A 20284-nucleotide genomic window follows, 5' to 3' on the forward strand; every position below is an offset into this window, starting at 1 on the left:
CTAGTTGCGAGCTGCATTGCGCTTCTTGGCATCTTCCAGCGCCTTGCGCATTCTTTGCTCGTGTTCTGTTTGAGCCATCGAGACCGGGGTCGAACTGGGAACAGGAGCAGAAGCAGGAGCAGGCGTAGGCGCAACCGTGGCAGGGCGCAGCTCCAGCGGTGACGGCACATCAGCAGGTTTGTTGATTGCCAGCGGAGGCTCGTCATCAATATCCTGCGATGCCGGAAGAGTCGCAACATCAGGTGTACTAGCCAAATCTCGCAGAAGACGCTGAATCGTCATCTCAATCTCGCCCGGCGACTTATTGATACTCTGCAACTTGGAGTTCAAATCCGTCTCAAGAATTGCATCTTCCTTCTTCTTCTCATCCTCCAGCCGGGCAAAGATCTCCGGTTCCGAATTGGCATAGCGCGCTTCGGCGACGGAGACGTTGTAGTCGGCATCGTTGAGCGCCATGTCGGCAACCCCAGAGCAATGCAGGATGGCCTCGGAATCGGCGCGCAGCGACGCGGCGAAGGTCGCGGCGGACTTGAGGATCTGTTCGACTTCAGAATCCGGTAGGCCGGAGGCGCGGAGGGTCGTGGGGTCTAGCCGCGCTGCTTTGGTGGCGAGCTCGTCGAGGAGACTCTGGTTCATACCTAGGCCGTGTAAGATGGCGTCGTCGAACGAGTCCATGAGGCGGTTTGCCCGGTCATCGCGGTCTTTGGCTGCTTCGAGGATGTTTCGCTTTTCCATGCGGTCGAAGTCGCCGTCTAGCTTGCGGAGACTGGCCATGTCGCCCATGAAGACTAGTGGTCGGCGTTCTGCCTTCTTACGGCGACGCTCACAGTCCAACGCGATCTCCAGCCGTTTTTGGAAGCGCAGTTCGAGTTTGCTGTGGATCTCATTGACCATTTTCATGGTCACGGAGGGGCTACATTTCTCGACTGGTGAGTTCTTGCCCTTTTGATCCCGGTCGAGTTGGTTCAGGGCGGAGTCGTAAGACTTGCGCAATGCAGAGATCTCCTCCTTCAACCGCTCGTCGAGAGGGTTAAAGACCTTCGAAATGAAGTCTTCGACTTCTTGCCGTTCCTCGTCCAGTTGAACGCGAGCCTCAGTCTGTCGGAAGTCTTCTTCCAGGGTATTGATATCCGCATATCCAATCTCCTTTTCATTGAAGAGATTGTCGATCTGCGCCTCGGATTCCTCCTGACGAACTGAGCGCTCCCGGTCGAGATCCTGTCTCCGGACCTTGGCCGTGTTTTCCCACCCGTCAATGGTGCTTTGGATGTACGAGAAATCGTCGGGAAGCTTAGCAAGGTCCTCGCGAATAGTGATATGCCATGAGCTTTCAGTCTGCTTGTCCAATGGCGTCCAGACCATGGCACGAAGCTCCTCGACCGGACCATTCAATTTTCCTTGGCCCTTGCGAAGGGCTTCTGGTAAAAGCGAAGATGGCATAGAGCCCCGATGAGATGTTTCCAAGTAGGCGGTGCTTCGATGACGGATAATTCCGAGGAAGGTCTCGTCGTGCTCATTCTGCGCCGGGGCAGTGCTCAGCGTCCCGGACCGCGATCTGCTGTGGGGCTGCGGAGCATTCGACATGAGTCGTCCATTCACTGCAGACGCTCGCAGATCGGAATAAGCCTGATAGGCGGGACGGTCGAAGGAGAGCTTGTCAGAGCCGCGCTGGGGACCCTCGGTATATTGAAAGGGAGTATAGATCGGGCGGGGAGGATTGATCGTTAGGGGTTCCAGGGTCTGCCTCTGCGCATTTTCTTCCAAGGGTTGTCCTGTAGTATTTCCCTCCGAAGGAAGACTCGACAGTTTCGGCATCCAGTGCGAGCCTCGACGTGCTCTTTTGGCTAGGATGGGCCGTCCTCCCGCGCTGTACTCGCTACCCACATCATCGGTATCGTTACCATCTTCCGTCGTCGCAGTGGGCGTATTGGGAGTCATAATTTCTTCTGTTTCCACCGGGATGAGTCCCGACTCGTAGACTGGTTTGCGCTTCTCCTCCGAACTTGGCGAGACTTGCTGCGTCGGCTCTGAAATTTTGGGAGCTGGCGGGGAGGGCTGAGACACAGGCTCAATATTGTACAGAATCTCGCGCAGTTTCGTCTCTTTGCTCATGAAAGCAGTAAATATCTTGTAACGCTCTTCGTCCGAGTCCGCGACCGCCTCTTTACGCAGCATAGCAACGTAGCGTGTCAGAGACGATTTGAACCACGGATCGAGATCCTCGTAGGGATCTGCGCTCCTTGCTGCTGGGGACCTTCCTTGCGATTCTGTGGGGGTCGCCGCACTTGGGCTTGTCTCTTGACGTGAGGCTTGGGTCGGGATACTCTGTAGAGGACGCGGGGCTTCGACAGGAGTGGTGACATTGCTTTGAAGAAGCGGCGCGTAGTCTGAACGATCCGCTGTATCGGCATTCTCCGGTGGTCCTGACTTGGAAGTAGGTGCCAACGGCCGCACCCACGCATCAATCACATTGTCGATGCTTTCAGCATGGCTTCTCATAGAGTGACCAGAGCTGACACTATCTATTCGCGCCGGCGGCGGAGGACTCTGCGCACCCTGTGCGGTCATGGGACTAATCGGTGATAACGAACCATTCCGGCGACCATGGCCGGGTTGAGACAGAGCACTTGGGTTGGCCTGGTGGTGACACTGATAATTCGTTTCTACACGATGCAAAGGGCCAGTAGCATGACTGGTTATTCCAGGGCTTGGAATCCCCGACGAATATCCCGGGGGAGTTTGTATCGTCTCCTGAGGGATTGGCTCGGACTGTCTTGGCGGAAACCAGGGCGAATCGTCGAAATCTCCGGGCGTAGGGCCGAGATGCTCCCAATCCGAAGGCGTTCCTGGCCCCAAAGCCGAAGCACTTGTCTCCGCTGTACTCAAGGCAGGGGGCCGAAAACTGTACGAGCCCTGGGTCGCTGCAGGCCCCACACCTTGCGCGAGTAATGGGGGCCGTTCGGGCGGATGATTTAGCTCGGCCGGCGCATATTGATGTCCTTGGGGGACTTTTGGGGGCGGGGGCGGCACAGCTTCCGTTGCGGGTTTCTGATGAGACGGCGAATATGGCGGTGGGATGGTGCTAGTTGCTGATGGGAGCTGAACGTCTGCGAAGGATTCATAGCCATGTGACGGGTGTGGAGGCGTGACAGCCGTGTTGATAGCTGGTGCAAGTACTGGTGCCGGCGCGGGTGCCGGCGCGGGCGGTGGTGGTGCTGTTTGCTGGGCATAGGTATACGCATACGGCTGCTCATTGGTACTCGATGGTCGAGGCTATCAGACAAAGAACATGTCAGTCGTTGTTCTCGCCCTCGCAGGAAACTCGTAACTCACCGGTAGCGCAGGCGGGGCATGGATTGGGTGAACCGGTTGTTGGTTGTACCGCACTCCCCACGTCCTTGGGTCGGTCCCTGGCACAGCAGTCGGCACTGGCGACACACTTGGGTTCACTGGCGAGTTCGATATCGGCCCATACGTGGCCGGACTGTAGACAGCAGTCGTCGTCGGTGGACGCGGCGGCGGCGGCGGCGGCGGCGGAGGCAGCGGCGATTCAGCCCGTCTCCCCGGGCGCGGGGGTAGTCGCCATTCCGGCTGAGGCTCAGGCTGGGAATGACCGTACATATTCGATCATCGCCGTAAGCGAAGCAGGGTGCCGGGGAGACTCTTGTAGGTGGGCATATATCAAAGAGGGAGGAAGCTACGGGCGAAAAGGAGAGCCAAGGCATGTCGCACCCGCAACTCTACTAGGGCCGAACTATCGAGGCTTGGGCCCCACGTTCGGCCGAAATGCAGTAACTCCACTGCGAGCAGACGAGCTGATTCTTCGTCATTTCGGTAATTGTGCTACTGACTGTCATGTTTTAGTGTCGCGGATCACCCCACCCTGCGTTCGGCGCACAGTGCAATGGCAGATGGTGGAAGTATAGCTCGATTTAGAAATAGATCACAGCGTGTGGTGAAACAATACTAGCTCGTTCTCGAGTAGGATGTAACTTTGCCCGCGCCCAGGTCTCGTCAAGTTTTTCTCTTTCGAGAGAAAGGAGAAAAAGGGAATGTCGAATGGGTTCACATGGTTTTTTGAGAAGTGGTGAAAGAACAGCTATGGTGGAAGTGGGAAGGAGTGGGCGTCCTTTCCTTTGTTCCACTTGATCTCTTTGAAATGCCATTCCAAGGCCGTCTGCTCGAGTTTTATACTGCCCTCTCTTTTTTCTCCCCCCTCGAGTTTCGAAGTGATCGTTCTATCCTATATCAAACTATTTTTTTCAATGTCCACTCTGGTCCACCACGGTGCGAAATAATAATCTCCAACCCACCTGAGTACTTTTTATCGCACTCGACACAATGGAGTCCAGTTCGGAGATGAAGCAGGAGCCATACCGGCAGGGAGCATATCGAACCGAGGCACAGAGAGTTGGGCCACCGGGAGCAAAGTATGAAACATATCAGAGACGATTTTGGAAGGACTGGGGATATACGTCGCGACCGGGAAAATGGGAAGACTTTACAAACACTGCTCCCTTTACTCATGTCAGCGCGCCCGAGTGGCCCCCACGCGCGACTGTCGAAGGGAGAGCAGAGATGGACCTGGGCCGTTCTTTGTCCGATATAGATGCGAAGCTGGCATACGATGTATGGAAGAAAGCGGACGACCTCCTCGAGACGGCGTGGAGACGCAGCGGCAACCGCGGCAGTCCCAATGCAAACGCAGAGGAGCCGGCACGCAACGTCTACGAGCATTTGCTTTGCTTTGGGGACCTCCCAGTCGCATACAAAAATGCGAAGGTGGATTTCGAGGGGCAAGGGCTCACTCAAAAATTCGACACCGAGAGTATGGTTCAAGCCGTGTACGAGGACATTATAGAGGACAGCCCTCTCCGGGGAATTACCAAATGGAGCGAGGAAGCAATCCGAGCAGAGATCGCCGAGAGACAGCTTCCAGGAGCGGGAACTACCCTCTATCAACTGCGAGAAGAACTAATCATGGACGAACTCAACGAACACTGTGGTGTTATGCCCACAGGAGGGAACTTGCTGAATGGGAATATTGAAAGCGACAAGAGATATCTCCTGCAGCCGGCGGAAAAGTCGGACATGACCGTCCTCGATATGTATACCTTTGCGATTCATCTGAGTCCGTACAACCCAACATACTGGGTTAGTCGTGCCTACTGTCATTATCAACAAGGCTACTTCGACCTGGCGATTGGCGATGCCTATAAAGCACAGATCCTCTGCAACACTGTCGAACAGATGGAGGACCGCAGAGAGGTGGATGGGCTCTATTCTATGATCTGGGGTTCCCTCGAGAAACACGTCCTGGCAGACCCCAAAGACGACAATAACCATTGGAGAGAGCAAGTTATGCGCATGAGACAGCACCAGGGCATTAACGGATTTATCTCACTGATGCAGTTCTGCTTGCTCAATATCATTTGTCTCAGTCTGATGGCAATGAATTGCTGGGACGACTATGAGTCCTATCATCGACAACTGAGCACCCGATTTGAACGCCGACACATTGACATCTTCTTTGCTGATGTTCGAAAGGAGACCTCGAGAAAGGCCCGGAAGGCATGGAGGAAGAAGAAGAAGCAACACGGTGTTTTCTGGCAAGAGAAACACGCAGGCGCCATCTCGGCACAGGAGAAGTACCCCTATGAGGAGGGTGATGCTGTGGATCTTTACCCCGATCGACAAAAGTTCCTGCAACTGCTCAGCGAGGAGGTCTTTCAGCACAAAGGGGAAGGACTTACGGTGCCGTCTGATGTATGCCAGGCGGGATTTACACCAGAGACGCATGGAATCGGCGTGATTGCGAAGAGAACCATCAAGAAAGGAGAGCTGATTCATTTCGAAGAACCAGTAATCCGCAGCCATCTGGCACCAATGCGATTGGATAAGGACCAAGAAGATGATATGATGCCTCGATGTGAGAACTGTCATATAGTGACGGATCCTACGGAAAACAGGACGTCAATCATCACGTGGAGCGATATATCAGATGCTCGGAATGTGCCAGTTGAATGCGCTTGCCACTTATACAACTTGAATAGGTATGGCGGTCCAATGGGGTTGCACTTCTGTCCTTCGGACAGGCACAATCCGTGTTGCCAGGAGATTGCATCCAAGCTATATCACTTCGATACCTGTGGCAGAAGTTGGTACTGGCTGCATAACTGCATGCGTCTTGAAACTTGGTGGTGGGGTGACAAACAGTATTTCTCCCACAGCAATGAAGTCCACGGCACATACCTCAGCCTGCTTATGAGGAGCGTCATTGAAATCACACTCAAGCGCCGGCTTGTCGAAGAAACAGATCTCTCACCGCATCAAATCAGCGAACTTCTTATTCTGGATGGTAACAGCATGACGTGGCGCGACAGTTGGTTCCCATTTACAATGGCGGCCAATATTATCGTTCCGTTCGACATCCTCAAATACATGGGCGTGAACATCTTTCGCGATCTTTCCTTCGACACTTGGACTCTACAGATCGTCCTGCGCAAACTACTTGCTAACGCCGTCCCTTGGGATCTAAGACGCCGTGATGACCATGATATCATAACCACCTGGGACGAGTCGAAACGCATGCCAACCCCCAGAGAACAGGAAAAGAGGCTCAACAAGAACCAGAGTTTTAGGATGCTGGATCCCGCATTCGAAGACCTGTATCTTTTTCCAGGGCTCAGCCTTTTCAACCATGCCTGCGACACGAAGAACAATGCAGATTGGGGCTACGATGAAGGAATCCCTAATCGGGTCCTTGTATGGGCCACGAAAGACATTCAAGCGGGAGAGGAGATCAAAATTCGATATCAACATGACCCACTCGAAGCGAAGGACGCTGAGCGACTGTTTGGGTCAAATTGTCAATGCGGTCACAGCAAACATGACAACCCGCCTGAAAGGTCAGATGAGGAGCCATCATCCGACGAGGACGGCAAGGATACCGAGAAAGACAAGAAGAAAGACAAGGAAGATATTCAGGGTACTCAAGGACAAGGACAATCATCTGGCCAAGGGGACAGTCAGCAGTTCGAACCCGCCCCAGCCACGAGCAGTGGGCATGTCCAACACATCGAACATGCTGCCGCTCCAGCAGGGCAACCAAAAGAAACAAAAACCCTGGTACTCCGAGCGAAGAGAAAGGCGTCCGACATAGGCGACGACAGCGACGTTGACGACGACTCAACAGGCGATGACGATCCACCACGGAGAGTGACGTACGTTGATGAGCACGAGAATGAAAAGACATACACCGAAAAAGTCACTGTTGTTGACGGGCGACACGTCATCACCCGCCTGTTGGCTCACGACGAGGAAATGGATGATCAGTACAAGCGCAGGAAAGCTGGAAGCGCCCATGTTTTTGTGAGTATGGACGAACATCACAGGGCCGTTCGGAGAAACAACTACATCCCTCGTACCAGACAAAAAGCCGCAGAAGATAACGCGACCTGGCTCAAAAGAGAACGAGAGTTGCTGAAAGCCGAACGAGAAGCAGCGAGGGAAAGAATTAAAGAAAAACAAAAGATTAACAATATGAAAATTCGGACATACAAAGTTCCCCGGATTGCGAGAGAAATTGGTGAGGAAATCACTACACAGACAATGGCCGAGCCCATTTATGTGGACGGGCTCGATCGGCGACCTGAAGTGAGACCGTACATGAAAGACAAGGCTAGAATTGAAAAAGAATGGAGAGAGGCAGCCCAAGATGTCGGGACGCTTGCTCATGCAAATCAATTGAAGGCGTTCGCGGCAGCGAAGCAGATGGCAGCGCAGCAACATGCACAGACACAGGCCAAAGGACAAGACCCTCTGGGGGGAACCCGCAAGTCCCCGAGTCGGCAGAGTACGAACCTGCCAGTGAGTAACCGGGGCGTTCGCCGTGTTGTTTTGGTGTTCGACTATTTCAAGATTGTTTGTCAGCTTTCTATTATTGCTGTTTTTGAATCCTACTTCGAGTTTTGATTTTCATCCATGATCGCACACTTGACCCTGGTTCGATTGCATATTCCCAGTAGTAGATCGGAGAGAATAAACACCCTGCAGGAAGTAAGCTTAGTTATGTGGGTAGCGCCAGATTTCTAAGCAGCGATCGAAGCTTCTCCGATTGAGCATCCCGCCGGAGATAAACTGCAGTCTCCGACGTCAAGCCTCCACTGGCGGTCAGCAATGATTCACAGAACCCCGCACTCGGTGGAACAGAACGTTGCCGACCGGATTTACCTGGACTTTACTCGACTATCTCCAATCGGCAGCCGCAGGAGCCATGACTGAGGACCTAAGGTATGTTTGGGCCCTTGCGTGTCGCATCGGCGGGCATGGCTACATCATTGCCCCGAACGTATAAAGACCTCCCCGCAGACCACACCGCAAGTCTCGATCCTCTTCCACCGACCTCTACACCAACGGAGAGATACGCAGAATTTCTAAAAAGTCGCCAATATGTTCGCTGCTGCTGCTCCCCCCAAGTCTCATCTCGGCCGCTACCGTCTTCTTGCGCCATCGGCCGGTGTGAAGGTGAGCCCGCTGTGCTTGGGTGCGATGAACTTTGGTGAGAGCTGGTATGTTCAAACGCTGCATTCTGTAACTGCAAATATACCGATTGACTTTTGTCGATTATAGGAAGGAAAGACTCGGTGAATGCGACAAGGAGACCTCCTTCAAGATCCTCGATACCTTCTACGAGAATGGAGGCAACTTCATCGACACGTACGTACCCACGATGCCTACTAGAGCTATCGCCGAGCTCTACTAAAAGCATTTGCTAACACTGCTCAAACAGAGCCAATAACTACCAAAGCGGAGAATCCGAACAGTGGCTCGGCGAGTGGATGAAAGCTCGAGGCATCCGTGATGAGATCGTCCTGGCGACCAAGTATACGTCGCCCTTTCGAACATACACCAAGAAGGGAATCCAGGCAAACTACATCGGCAACAATGCAAAGAGTCTCAGGACCTCCGTTGAGGCAAGCTTGAAGAACTTGCAAACAGACTATATCGACCTGGTAAGACCAACAGTCTACGCTCACGGCAGTATACCCGAGATAGAGTCAAAATAATAATGCCATTCCAGCTTTACGTCCACTGGTGGGATTTTAGTACCTCCATCGAGGAGGTCATGACATCCCTCAACCAACTCGTGGTCTCGGGCAAGGTCATCTACCTCGGAATCAGCGACACACCCGCCTGGATCGTCAGTCGTGCAAACCAATGTTCGTACCAACCCTTCCCACTCAAAACAACCAGTCCCTAACATCTCAAAGACGCCCGCGACCACAGTCTTCGCCCGTTCAGCGTCTACCAAGGCCAATGGAACGCCGCGCGCCGCGACTTCGAGCGCGAAATTATCCCCATGTGCGCCGCAGAAGGCATGGGCCTAGCGCCCTGGGCCGCTCTTGGCGGCGGCGCCTTCAGAACCGCCGCGCAGCGCGAAGAGCTCGCGAAATCAGGAAACCCTGGTCGACAGGTCGAGCCGCGCGACATCGACGTTGCAGTCTCGAACGTGCTTGAGAAGGTGGCTGCCCGGCACAACACCGTCATCACGAGCATTGCGCTCGCATACGTCATGCACAAGGCGCCTTATGTATACCCCATTGTTGGAGGTCGCAAGGCCGAGCATTTGTTGGGGAATATTGAGGCGTTGAAGATTCAGCTTAGTGAGAAGGATATTGAGGAGATTGAGGGTGCTTATGAGTTTGATATTGGGTTCCCAATGGGATTCCTGTTCCGTGGTGAGAATAAGGAGGCTCACCCTACTAATTCGATATTTATGAATTCGGCGGCCAGGTTTGATTATCCTGATTTGGTGCGGCCTGTTAAGGTTAAGGGTCTGGAGGAGGTTTGATGGAGATCATGATGAGCCGAAAATAGTTGCGTAAATGAAATTGAAATATGATGGTTTATTCGCAACATATCCATTATATGCATACAAACACAACGCAAGGGAGATAGAATTTGTAAAGTACACGGAAAGAAACAAAAAGGAAGCCCAACCATCCCATTTACAATACAGCGAGGTCCCCACGGAATCCTCATGATTGGGAAGAACGGGTATATTTGCCATCAGTTCGTCTGGGGAGTAGGAATTGCAGTGTTCCGAACGTGACGACCCAGCTTCTCCAGCTCGCCAATAATACCACCACCAGACATGCTCCATTTCTCACCAACCCAGTGGTCATTGACGGGCTCACGCAGCAGACCGCTGCGGGCAAAGTACTCCAGGTAACCGCGGGTCTCCTCGCGGGTCAGACCGCCCAGAGTCTGCAGCTCCATCTGGGGTTCCTTGCCCTCAATGGGCTTGAAAAATTCCAGAACACGGGGGTCCGCGTTGCTGTAGGCCTCGGCCGAGGGGTAGTCGGCGGAGGTAGGGCTGATACCGGCTTGGCGGGCGGCCAGCTGGTCAAGACCAACTTCGAGAGCATAGATACTGGGGTTGTTGGAAGTGGAAGTAGAGTACAGGACCATGCCACCGTTCTTCATGGAAGCCTGGCCTTCTCTCAGGAGAGAAAGGAAGTGCTTCACGAAGACAAGATCGTGGGCATGGATGAGCTTGAAGTCGATGTCGCGGTAGGCGCTGTCCTGCATCCAGTGGGCCAGGCCGTCGAGGGCCACGAGCATCGGGGGACGAGGCTGGAAGTCCTTCTCCATGCCAGGGGCGGCAGCGGTGGCGGTCAATTCGGTCCAGAGGGCCTGGAAAACGGGCCAGGCGACGGCAGGGTCCTGGAAGCCAAGCTTGGCCAGATCTTCGAGGGTCGAGGTGGGCTTGAGGCCGCTGAGTCCGGCGTGCTTCTGAGAGACCTTAAGGCCTGACAGAACTTCGCGGTTGGCCTCAACGGTGCGCTTCAGGAGATCGGACGTAGCACCGGGCTGGATGTATTGGGTGGGCTTGGTGCCCTCGACGGGGACATAGGCGGTGTCACCAGAGACAAGATCGCGGGCTGCAAAGTCTAGGGTTAGGATCACTCAAAAAGCACACATGGAAAATACGTACCTTCGGGAATGGTAATGACAACCCACTTCTTCAGGAAACCCATAGCCATAGCCTGCAGCAGGTGTACAGTCTTTCCAGAGCCCTTCATACCAGTAAGGACCTTCTTGATAACCTTGCCCTTCTCGGGAGCATCACCACCAGTGATCTTGTCGAATGCCCGACCCATCTCAAGAGTATCGCGACGCATAATCGTACCAGGGCGACGGAATATAGACCAACCCTGCTTTGGCTTGAAAGCCTGCACAGCCCTCAACTGGTCCAGCATGGGGACAGGCAGACCGAGCACGGAACCGCGAAGTCGGGCATCAATCATAGTCTCAGCCGAAAGTTCCTGCATACCATCAACCTCCAAAGCATTTGGGTTACTCAAGACAATGCGTTTCCGCAGCGCCTTGCGCTCGCCGGGAGCCGGAGGACGCGCCTTCTCAACGTGCTTCTTCTTCTTCCTCCGCAGAGTCTGGCCTTGTCGGTACTTCAATTGGGTCATGCTGTTCGACTTCTTCTTGAGCGGCGGAGCATATTGCACGGCAGACGAGTGGAAGGGAGCACTCGTTAACCGGGGAATGGCGGACGGCGGATTGAGGACTGCTCGCGGAGTCGGGCGCAGCCTCGAGAGGCAGCTCCAGCACCAGGCGGAAGCCATTGTTCAGGAACACCGGCACGAGGTGCCAGTGCGGAATCAATTCGGGGCGGAATTGAGGGTGGGAGGGGGTTGGCTGGCGAAAGTAGCCCTGAGTCTGTCCCGAAGACACCCATAATAATTTGATGAATTTCTTATTCTTAATTGGGTTGGCGGTGTATCCTAGAATACTTAGTCATCTGGCAGAAAAAGTGCCGCGATAGCCAACTTTTTTTTCCTCGCCGAGTCAACAGCCGTCTCCGCAAGATCTTGCTCGATTTATTCTTTGTGCCAAATTAGTTCCATTTCTCAAAATGGGAGACATTGAAATGGCCAACAACACCGCTGACGCAGCCTCCAAGAGCGAGAAGCTGTACGAAAACCCCCCAAATATCAAGCTCAATACATCCCAAAACTAACAATATAAAACAGTCCCATCACCGTCTCCAAGCCCACTCCCTACACTTTCGACCTGGGAAACATTCTCGTGAACGACCCCAACCCCCTCGAGCTCACCACATCCAAAAAGCTCAACGAAAACCTGAAAGCGACGGCCCGCGACGGAACACAATGCCTCCTCAACCAGCTCCTCACAACCTGCCAAATAACCAGCTCCGCGAAAAACGGCGTCCTTCTCAACCTGCCGGCCCCCGCCACCGCCGTTCCCCGGCATAAGCCCCTGCCGACCCCCAAGCCCCCGACCAAGTGGGAGCTGTTCGCGCGCAAGAAGGGTATCGGCAAGTACAGCAACAAGCCCGGTGCCGCGCTGGCGGATAAGGAGCGCCGCAAGAAGCTCGTTTACGACGAGGCCTCTGGCGAGTGGGTTCCCCGCTGGGGATATAAGGGCAAGAACAAGGCCGAGGATGATCAGTGGCTTGTGGAGGTTGATGAGAAAGATTGGAAGAAGGAGGAGGATGCTGCTGCCAAGGGTAGCTCTATTCGTGGATTGTCTCGTGCTGAGCGTAAACAAAAGATTAAGCGGAATGAGCGCAAGCAGCGGAACAATGAGCGCCGTGGAAAGAAGGGTGGCAATTAAGTTTCAGGGCCTTTGGGCATAAGAACGGGTTTACGCCTTTAGTGGAGGGAGTGGAGGATTTCTGTACATTTCATTCTTTGTTCTTTGGCGTTGGGGCTTGGAGTCTGTGCCTATCATCATGACGGTCGAATCTTCATACATCAAAAGCATTGTTATGTCAATTTCTTAGCATATCCACCTACAAGATATACTGTAATAAGCTGTCGTATGCCAAGTCAGGCCGTTTATGCGTATCCGTGGGAAAGGGTACGAGGTCGATCAATCAAGCTGGCTTCCATTGAACCGAAAGAAATTGCCATCCCATAGTCGCTATTGTACAAACCGCGTTAAAACGCCGGAAATCATGGAACAGAGGGTGCCAGATCAGACAAACGACATGAAGACAGATAAAACAGAGATAAATAAATAAGGCAAGAGGCCGTCGAGGGGAATCTGGGAAACAGGAGTGGTAAAAGATAAATAAAGATAACAGCAAGCAACGTTGGCCGTGGTTAACAGATATGGGGGTAACAGATAATTTCGAGGACGGAATCGCTGCGAAAGAAGACAGAAAGTGCATGACACCACACACAACAAGCTGGAACACAGGAACAGAAAGCGGAACGGATCCGAGCAAGAGATAATGAAAACCACCATTTCGCCTGAGCCAGTGTACGCAGCGAAATAACATGTACAACAGAGAAGTGGAAATGGAAAAAGAACCGAGACCGGGGACGCCAGGATATGCACCTCTGACAATGCTGGTTCGAGACCAAACGATGGCTGGTGCGGGTCGAACAATGTCTACTGCAAGAGAGCAGACTGAAAATGAAAGCTTGAGTGTTCAGTAATCATTCATGACATGATCAAAGAGCAAAGGGGAAGGTGATGTTAGGAATCTCTGTCGGTACCTCGTGTCTCTCACGGGCTGCCGCCAATCGGTCCAGCCGAAAGGGTAGAGCCCTGTAAGGGAGATGAACGGGAGCCCAAAAGCCCGGTACAGACATTCTTGGGTTCAGGACTTTTTCAGTAAAAGTCGGAGGAGATTCTCGACTAGGGTGTGCCTGGTTTAGATTTTGATCGGGGAAAGTGGGGGACCAAGTTCCGGGAGTTGGGAAATACTTCGTGTATGAGAGGTCTCAATATTCTTCGGTTTGGCCTTTCGACCGCGAGATGTTTCAGGTCGAGGGCGCTCCTCCTCGGCTTGCGAACTAGAGCCGGAGGAAACAGCACGCTCGTGGCTGGATGAGGACTGGGGAGGCTCGCTCCGGTGGCTAGCGGCTTCCTTCTCTGCTGCGGCCCTCTCCTCTGCTTCATCCATCTCTTTCTCCTTCTGAACGAATTCCTTTTCGGTCCAGCAGCCCTGCCAGCAGTTCTTCCAGTCGCAGACCAGGAATTGGAAACAGAATGCATCGATCTTCATGCAGGGCTGGAAGCAGATGCACAGATTGCGGTAGTCCATCTTGTTTTGGTCAACGTATGAGTGTAGAAGGTTGAGATGGCAGGTAATGGCGAAGAGTAGGTAGTAGTTGTACGGCGGGAGCTTGGACAGTTCGTCCTTGAGCATCTGTGGAGCAGTCGTGGCACCCGCGCATTTCTCGGCAATCATGTCTTGGGTTGCCTTGGGGAAGAGTTCGTCGGGCAGTTCACGGAGCCAGGCTTTGAACATAGATCCGATGGTGTTGATGTCGTACAGGTCTGGCACCTCAAATAGGTCAATGTCCAGCTCTGTGTCGAATCGTCGTTGCCAGTGCTTGACCTCTCGGCCACTACCAGGCACGCGGTAGAGACCTTCTTCCTCGCAGCCCTTGAAGTTGAGGTAATCAATCGAGCGGTACGGAAGTGCGGGCATCCAGAATTCAGTCTTGTCCCGGCATGCTTCCAGCTTCTTGCAAATTCGAGTTTTTCTGGCCTGTTCAATCAATGGCAGGTTGATCACAGAGCATACGTAAGAGTCATCGTTGATCAATTCACGCTCGTTCGTACTGCCGCTGCGGGTGATCTTGCCGAAGAAACCCTTGCCGGCCTTTCCAATCCGATCCGCAGCTCCAGACGAGGACTGCTTCAGATTGCTGAAAATGGCGGCCGATGCGCCAGAAACCTGGCTGAGCGAGCCGGACGTGACCATCGATCCTCCGTGGCTTCGTTCCTTTCTGAGAGAGGCCGTGTCTCCGTGGCGACTGGGCGGAGGGTATAGCCCACCTTGTGCGGGTCGTTCTGGGCGAGTTGTTGCGGAGCGCGGGGGGTTGTTGGTGTTTCCCTGATTGAACTCGTCCAGCTTGGCAAGGCCTGTAGAAGGACGTCGGCCGGCGGCTTTGTTACCCGAAGACTCATCCACTCGGATTGATCGAGAGCGGGTCAGGAGGCTGGTGAATCGCGGCTTTCCCTTCTTAGAGGGTCCGGAATCCGGGTCCGTCCCGGCCTTCTTGTGACCACTTTGTTGCGTACTCTTTTCGGTGGAGGCGTTGCCATCTGAAGGACTGTTAGGCCAACGGTGCACGGCAAGAAGAGAGCGTGGAATTCGGCGGTGTTTGTACTTACTCTTGTCGCCCTCGCCCGACTGAGCAATCAGTCCCGGCAAATCTGGGCTGGACTCGTACAGTTTAGGTGCCATTTGCGCCTTGCGGTCTCGAGAGCTTCCTCGACTCTTGGGTGGCTCGGTCGAGTTCTCTGAGCTATCTGAACGTTGTGCCCGGTGGGACGATTTCGGAGCCTTCAGATTGCCAAAGAATGACTTGGATGCATCGCGGGTGTGTTTCGGCGAATCCTTTGGGGAGGGGAAATATTGAGGAATGGCCGTCAGACCAGGGGTGGTAGGTTCGGCGGTCGTGGCGTCAGGCGAGGTTGGAATTGCCGGGCTGTTGGCCTTGCTGTTCGAGTCCTCGGTGACTGGACGAATGGTCGCGCCTTTGAACAACGGAGAACTGGAGGTGGACTTTGGGGAGCGTGGTGTCAAGGGGCTAAGGCCATCGGAGCTTTGTGCGCCTGGGGTGAGAGGCGAGGAGAGCTTGCCGTGGTTGGAGTCTGTTTTCAAAGAGTTCAGGTCGAGATTGGGCACGGTTGACTGTCGAGACGGCATGTTGTGCGACGATCGAGGCCAGGGCCGTGATATTGGGAGGGATGTTTGAGGAAGAAATGTATCGCTGGCTCGATGCGCCGCTTAAGAAGTGAGAGATGTCGTCGAACACGGTGTTCGGCTGCCGGGTGAGTTCGATCAGCATGCGTGTTCAAACCAGGCGACCAGGGCTGGGCGGGCTGATATGCACCGTACCCGATCACTTCAGATCACACACACCCTCTCTCTGGAACACTAGTAATCTTACCTCCAGTAATTCTCAGCTACTGCTCACTTCAGCCGATGTGTTTCGGTCTGGCCGACTGTCTGCAATGCCACGATCGACGTAGTTTGGACGTTCTCGCTGTCCGGGGGGTGGGCAGTGGGAAAACGCTATCGCCGACGTAGGATCTGCAGAGACGGTTATACAGTCAGTAAGATCATTCAAGCAGATCAAGCGTTACCGAAACATCTAAAAAAGACCAGTGAAACCGCATGGAGCGATGACAGATGTAGGGAACACGAGGGAGCACCAAAGGGCGTTCATGTCTTTTGTTGACAGGGCCAGGCACCCAAAGGGTTGTAGCAACAATGGGAGGGTTCGCGATTCAGACGGTACTTACCGGACCCCTCATGTTATGTCTCAGAGACAGCGTGGGTTTCCTTTCTCGCGCAGCGACTTTCAATCGAAAGATGTTTGTAGAGGAAATGATGCCCCCTCTTTTCCCGGCTCGAGTGACAAGTGATCGGCAGGACAAGGCGGTCCCGGGGGTGGGCGACGAGTGTTCGGCACACAGTAGAGTACAGAATTAAAGACAGGATCAGAAGCACGATCGTAACGGGGGTAGGTGACGTTCACGGGAAAGGAGAGAAAGATAGAGGGACGAAAGTAAGTCCCCTAACGCCTAACGGACTTAGCGTTGGAGCGGTCGAGTTGCCTGGACTAGCGCCGTTGCAGTAACCAGAGCAATTCAAGGTCAGCCGCTAACCTCTCCGGGATATGCGCCAGCGACAATAAACGTGTGAAGAGTCGAGCGAGAAATTGATGAGGGAAAACGAGGGGGATCGCACATTCCACGCTGGCGGGGAATGATTATGCAAGGTCAAGTCACGAAGCCAAGCAGAAGTCGATCTTTTTTCTACCGCTTATCGCCCTCTTCCTCTCTGATTGTCTCCCCGACACACTAACCTGTCCCAGCACTAACAATGGGTCACTCAATCCGCAGGTACTTGTGGGGGCTTTTTAATTTGGCATACTTCAAGTTTACTCTCCAACCCAGAGTTACCCTACGATCAGTACCTCTGGTATCTGATTCCCCTGGGGCCGACGTCACCGGATCCAAGGGTCGCCATCGCATGGACCGAATGGGGAGGGTGACGGTGCGCGACATCATGGCGATGAAGTCAGATGCAAATCATGCTGCAATTGGGGTCCGTTTGGTCCGAGGGCGCTAGGATTCCTTCTCCATGCAATCCTCCAGCTGCCGACTTGGCTGACTGCCATGTCTCCGCCATATACTAACCCCCCTGCCTGGTACATACTTTGTCGCCTCAGGTACTCACCAATCATCCCCGAGTCAACACTTCAAGTTCCAAGCACACCGATCGGAGCCTCCACACTCAACACTGGGTCTGGCAGTTGGAGCCACGGGCGGGATGATGTGCTTGTCTTGCGTTGCAGCATTGACTCTACTCATTGGCCGATCAGCCGGCGGGTGGTGGAGATCCTGGCTGTCCCACTGACTCTCACAGCAAATCCGAGGTGCGCATTGTGTTCCTGTCGCCAATCCACGGTTGCCCTTGTCCCGGATGGACGAATTCGGCGGGGGCGAACCAGCTGGTAGCCGATGCCTGCTGGATATCATTGTCCCTTAAGGGAGGACATACCAGCGATCCCCATTTTTTTGACAAAGGGAAACCCCTGGTGCGATCGAAGATCGTTATCGCATTGAAAGACTTCCCGTGGCGCACCCTCCAAGCACTCTGACAGTCAGGGGTACATGGCAGTCGTCAGACAAAACGTGTACGGGCGCTTGCACCGGGTCCATCCTCCACTTAACTAGTCGCATCGTTGGCCCAAGTTTCGGACGGTGCCCACTGAAGGTCAACTAGCGCCCGGGGGCTTTTTCCATACTCTCTTGGTTTTGGGTCTACACTGCCCTAAAGTGGGGTGGTCTCGTTTTTAGAATCACAATGCTCCATTTGCCTGTCGCGGGCACCTGGCCTGGCGTATTCGGATGTGTATGCCGCGGCGTACCCAATCTATATATTTGATCGGCAGGACGATGTAAACGAAATGAAAGGTTGCAACAAGTCAAGACACTACAATGGCATGAAAATCCTTAAACTCTGGGCATCGATTACCAAAAAAACGAAGAGATCATGAACTTCTAAATCGCTGTAAACCGTTGCTACTAGTGCTCTGGTAGAATTGGGACTCCGTGGGGTTTTACTATTCCTGTACTCGTCTGCCTGGCTTCCATGTGCTTCGATATGGCGGTGCACGGGCAGGCTTCGCCTGAAACATGGCATGGCCGATCCGAGACTAGCGGGGACTCGGCGCACGGAGCAGTGTGCAGTGCGACCTCAGGGGGAAGGATTGTGGCTTGCAGTGGAGTGCAAGATGTGGATTCTTTGCTCGTGGGAGTGGACACCGCTGGATTGCCTTTCCCTCACATGACCAGGGCGTCCTCAGGAATGAAGGCATCCAGATATCCAGGCACCAAGGCACCAAGGCACCAAGGCACCAAGGCACCAAGGCACCAAGACCACGACCACGACCATGCCAAGAATCGACACCTGGCACGATCAGGTGATCTCACGTGCCCTCACACACAAAACCCGCAGCCCCGATTCGGCCTCGCTCAACGCCACAATTTGCCTACACGACCATCCCGTCCTCAATTCAACTGGTTGAACCTGGTTGATTTGCCAGGCTAGCGCCGCGGCTCTGCACCGCCTTTTAGTTGCTTCCCCGCTCATGTATCTTAACTCAATGACAGCATGATCTGAGTTTCGATCGACAATTAATATCACTGGAACAGCTTTTTTCCTCAGCGCGAAAAACTAACCTGCCCTTGCGTACCACTCACTTCCTGGCCATCCTCACCAAATCATGTCTTTGGCACAAGGCCCGGGTCGGGCCGGAGGCACCTCGTCAGAGCAAGAATTGCACACCTCGAAACATGTGGCTTACATCAAGAACCTGGATACCCGCAAAGACGAGCTGCAATACTGGCTGACCGAGCACCTGCGACTCAATGGCGTTTACTGGGGCCTGACAGCTCTGCATCTGCTCGGTCACCCGGACGCCCTGCCACGGGAAGAAACAATCGACTTTGTTCTCTCGTGTCAGAACGACAATGGAGGCTTTGGAGCTGCCCCAGGTCACGATGCTCACATGCTCTACACCGTCTCTGCGGTTCAGATCCTGGTCACTATCGACGCCGTGGACGAGCTGGACAAACAAGGCCGGGGGGCAAACAAAAAGTCGGGTCCTGTACGGTCTCTCCCTTCCCATTCGTTCGAAGGTGAATTGCCTTGTTTCCCGCATACTAAACGAGTACAGTCATAGCCAGCCTGCAGAACCGGGACGATGGTTCATTCATGGGAGACCAATGGGGTGAAACTGACACTCGATTCCTCTATGGTGCTCTCAATGCCTTGTCTTTGCTCGGTCTACTTGACCTGGTCGACGTTCCCAAAACTGTTACTTATGTCCAAAGCTGTGAAAACTTCGATGGAGCGTATGGCATCTCGCCGGGTACCGAGTCTCACGCCGGCCAGGTGTTCACTTGTATTGGAGCCCTCTCCATTGCAGGCCGGTTGGATTTGGTGAACAAGGACCGGCTGGGAGCTTGGCTCAGTGAGCGGCAGGTGGACAACGGTGGCTTCAATGGTCGTCCGGAGAAGCTTGTCGATGCTTGTTACACGTGGTGGGTTGGCTCGAGCTTGGCCATGATCGACCGCCTTCACTGGATCGATCGCAAGAAGCTCTCCGCGTTTGTACTGCAATGCCAGGTTCGTCAATGTATTCCCTTATTACCACCGTCAACCACTTCCAAAAAAAGTTCTTTCCCACTAACCTGATGTAGGATCCTGAGAATGGCGGCTTTGCTGACCGACCGGGGAACATGGTCGATGTCTATCACACACTCTTTGGCCTGGCTGGTCTGAGCCTCTTGGGTGTTGTCGATGGTCTGCAAGAGGTGGATCCTATATAGTGAGTACCATCGTTCTTGTATTGCCGTATCGTATTTTTAACAAGACCCAGTTGTATGCCCAAATCAGTGACTGCGAAGTGTTTAACAAAGTAAAAATGACTTTGTACACGCAGCTGTCATACTCCAGCCAACCATTGACCTTTTGGTTTATTCCTCCCGCTATCTAATAACCCAAGATTCTTCTGCTCCGTGGATCATGGGATACAAAGCGGGAGGAGAGCAATTCCCACTTTGACTTATTCCGCTTCATACCATCCCACAATGACCTTGAAGGTTGTTAAGACATCGTGGTACATTCATATTCACATAGTTGACCTTTAGCATCGCATCGTCGAGTTCACCTGCAAGATACCAAATAAAACCGACTTTTCAG

General features: G+C 53.6%; 7 protein-coding genes across 7 annotated transcripts; 4 read left to right on the forward strand and 3 right to left on the reverse strand.

Moving 5' to 3' along the window:
* On the reverse strand, positions 1–3621 carry N7532_011203 (uncharacterized protein; the record flags this gene model as incomplete). Its single annotated transcript, XM_056623694.1, has 2 exons — positions 1–3273; positions 3334–3621. The coding sequence occupies 2 exons, from the start codon at positions 3619–3621 to the stop codon at positions 1–3; spliced, it is 3561 nt and encodes a 1186-aa protein (XP_056468682.1).
* Positions 3622–4341: 720 nt separating this feature from the next.
* On the forward strand, positions 4342–7974 carry N7532_011204 (uncharacterized protein; the record flags this gene model as incomplete). The annotated part of the gene is made up of 1 exon (XM_056623695.1): positions 4342–7974. The coding sequence occupies one exon, from the start codon at positions 4342–4344 to the stop codon at positions 7972–7974; it is 3633 nt and encodes a 1210-aa protein (XP_056468683.1).
* Positions 7975–8451: 477 nt separating this feature from the next.
* On the forward strand, positions 8452–9853 carry N7532_011205 (aldo/keto reductase; the record flags this gene model as incomplete). Its single annotated transcript, XM_056623696.1, has 5 exons — positions 8452–8570; positions 8632–8718; positions 8792–9014; positions 9083–9221; positions 9273–9853. 5 exons carry the CDS (start codon positions 8452–8454, stop codon positions 9851–9853), a joined length of 1149 nt encoding a protein of 382 aa, XP_056468684.1.
* A 218-nt stretch (positions 9854–10071) lies between these two features.
* Positions 10072–11642, reverse strand: N7532_011206 (mitochondrial 37S ribosomal protein mS29; the record flags this gene model as incomplete). The annotated part of the gene is made up of 2 exons (XM_056623697.1): positions 10072–10946; positions 11000–11642. The coding sequence occupies 2 exons, from the start codon at positions 11640–11642 to the stop codon at positions 10072–10074; spliced, it is 1518 nt and encodes a 505-aa protein (XP_056468685.1).
* A 290-nt stretch (positions 11643–11932) lies between these two features.
* N7532_011207 (ribosome biogenesis protein RRS1) lies at positions 11933–12654 on the forward strand (the record flags this gene model as incomplete). Its single annotated transcript, XM_056623698.1, has 2 exons — positions 11933–11991; positions 12051–12654. The coding sequence occupies 2 exons, from the start codon at positions 11933–11935 to the stop codon at positions 12652–12654; spliced, it is 663 nt and encodes a 220-aa protein (XP_056468686.1).
* A 1048-nt stretch (positions 12655–13702) lies between these two features.
* N7532_011208 (uncharacterized protein) lies at positions 13703–15712 on the reverse strand (the record flags this gene model as incomplete). The annotated part of the gene is made up of 1 exon (XM_056623699.1): positions 13703–15712. The coding sequence occupies one exon, from the start codon at positions 15710–15712 to the stop codon at positions 13703–13705; it is 2010 nt and encodes a 669-aa protein (XP_056468687.1).
* A 3091-nt stretch (positions 15713–18803) lies between these two features.
* Positions 18804–19911, forward strand: N7532_011209 (Rab geranylgeranyltransferase subunit beta BET2; the record flags this gene model as incomplete). The annotated part of the gene is made up of 3 exons (XM_056623700.1): positions 18804–19182; positions 19263–19708; positions 19783–19911. The coding sequence occupies 3 exons, from the start codon at positions 18804–18806 to the stop codon at positions 19909–19911; spliced, it is 954 nt and encodes a 317-aa protein (XP_056468688.1).
* Between the last annotated feature and the right edge of the window lie 373 nt (positions 19912–20284).

Source organism: Penicillium argentinense (genome assembly GCF_028826775.1).
Source record: "Penicillium argentinense strain IBT 30761 chromosome Unknown utg000011l_segment0_segment0, whole genome shotgun sequence".
NCBI lineage: Eukaryota > Fungi > Ascomycota > Eurotiomycetes > Eurotiales > Aspergillaceae > Penicillium > Penicillium argentinense.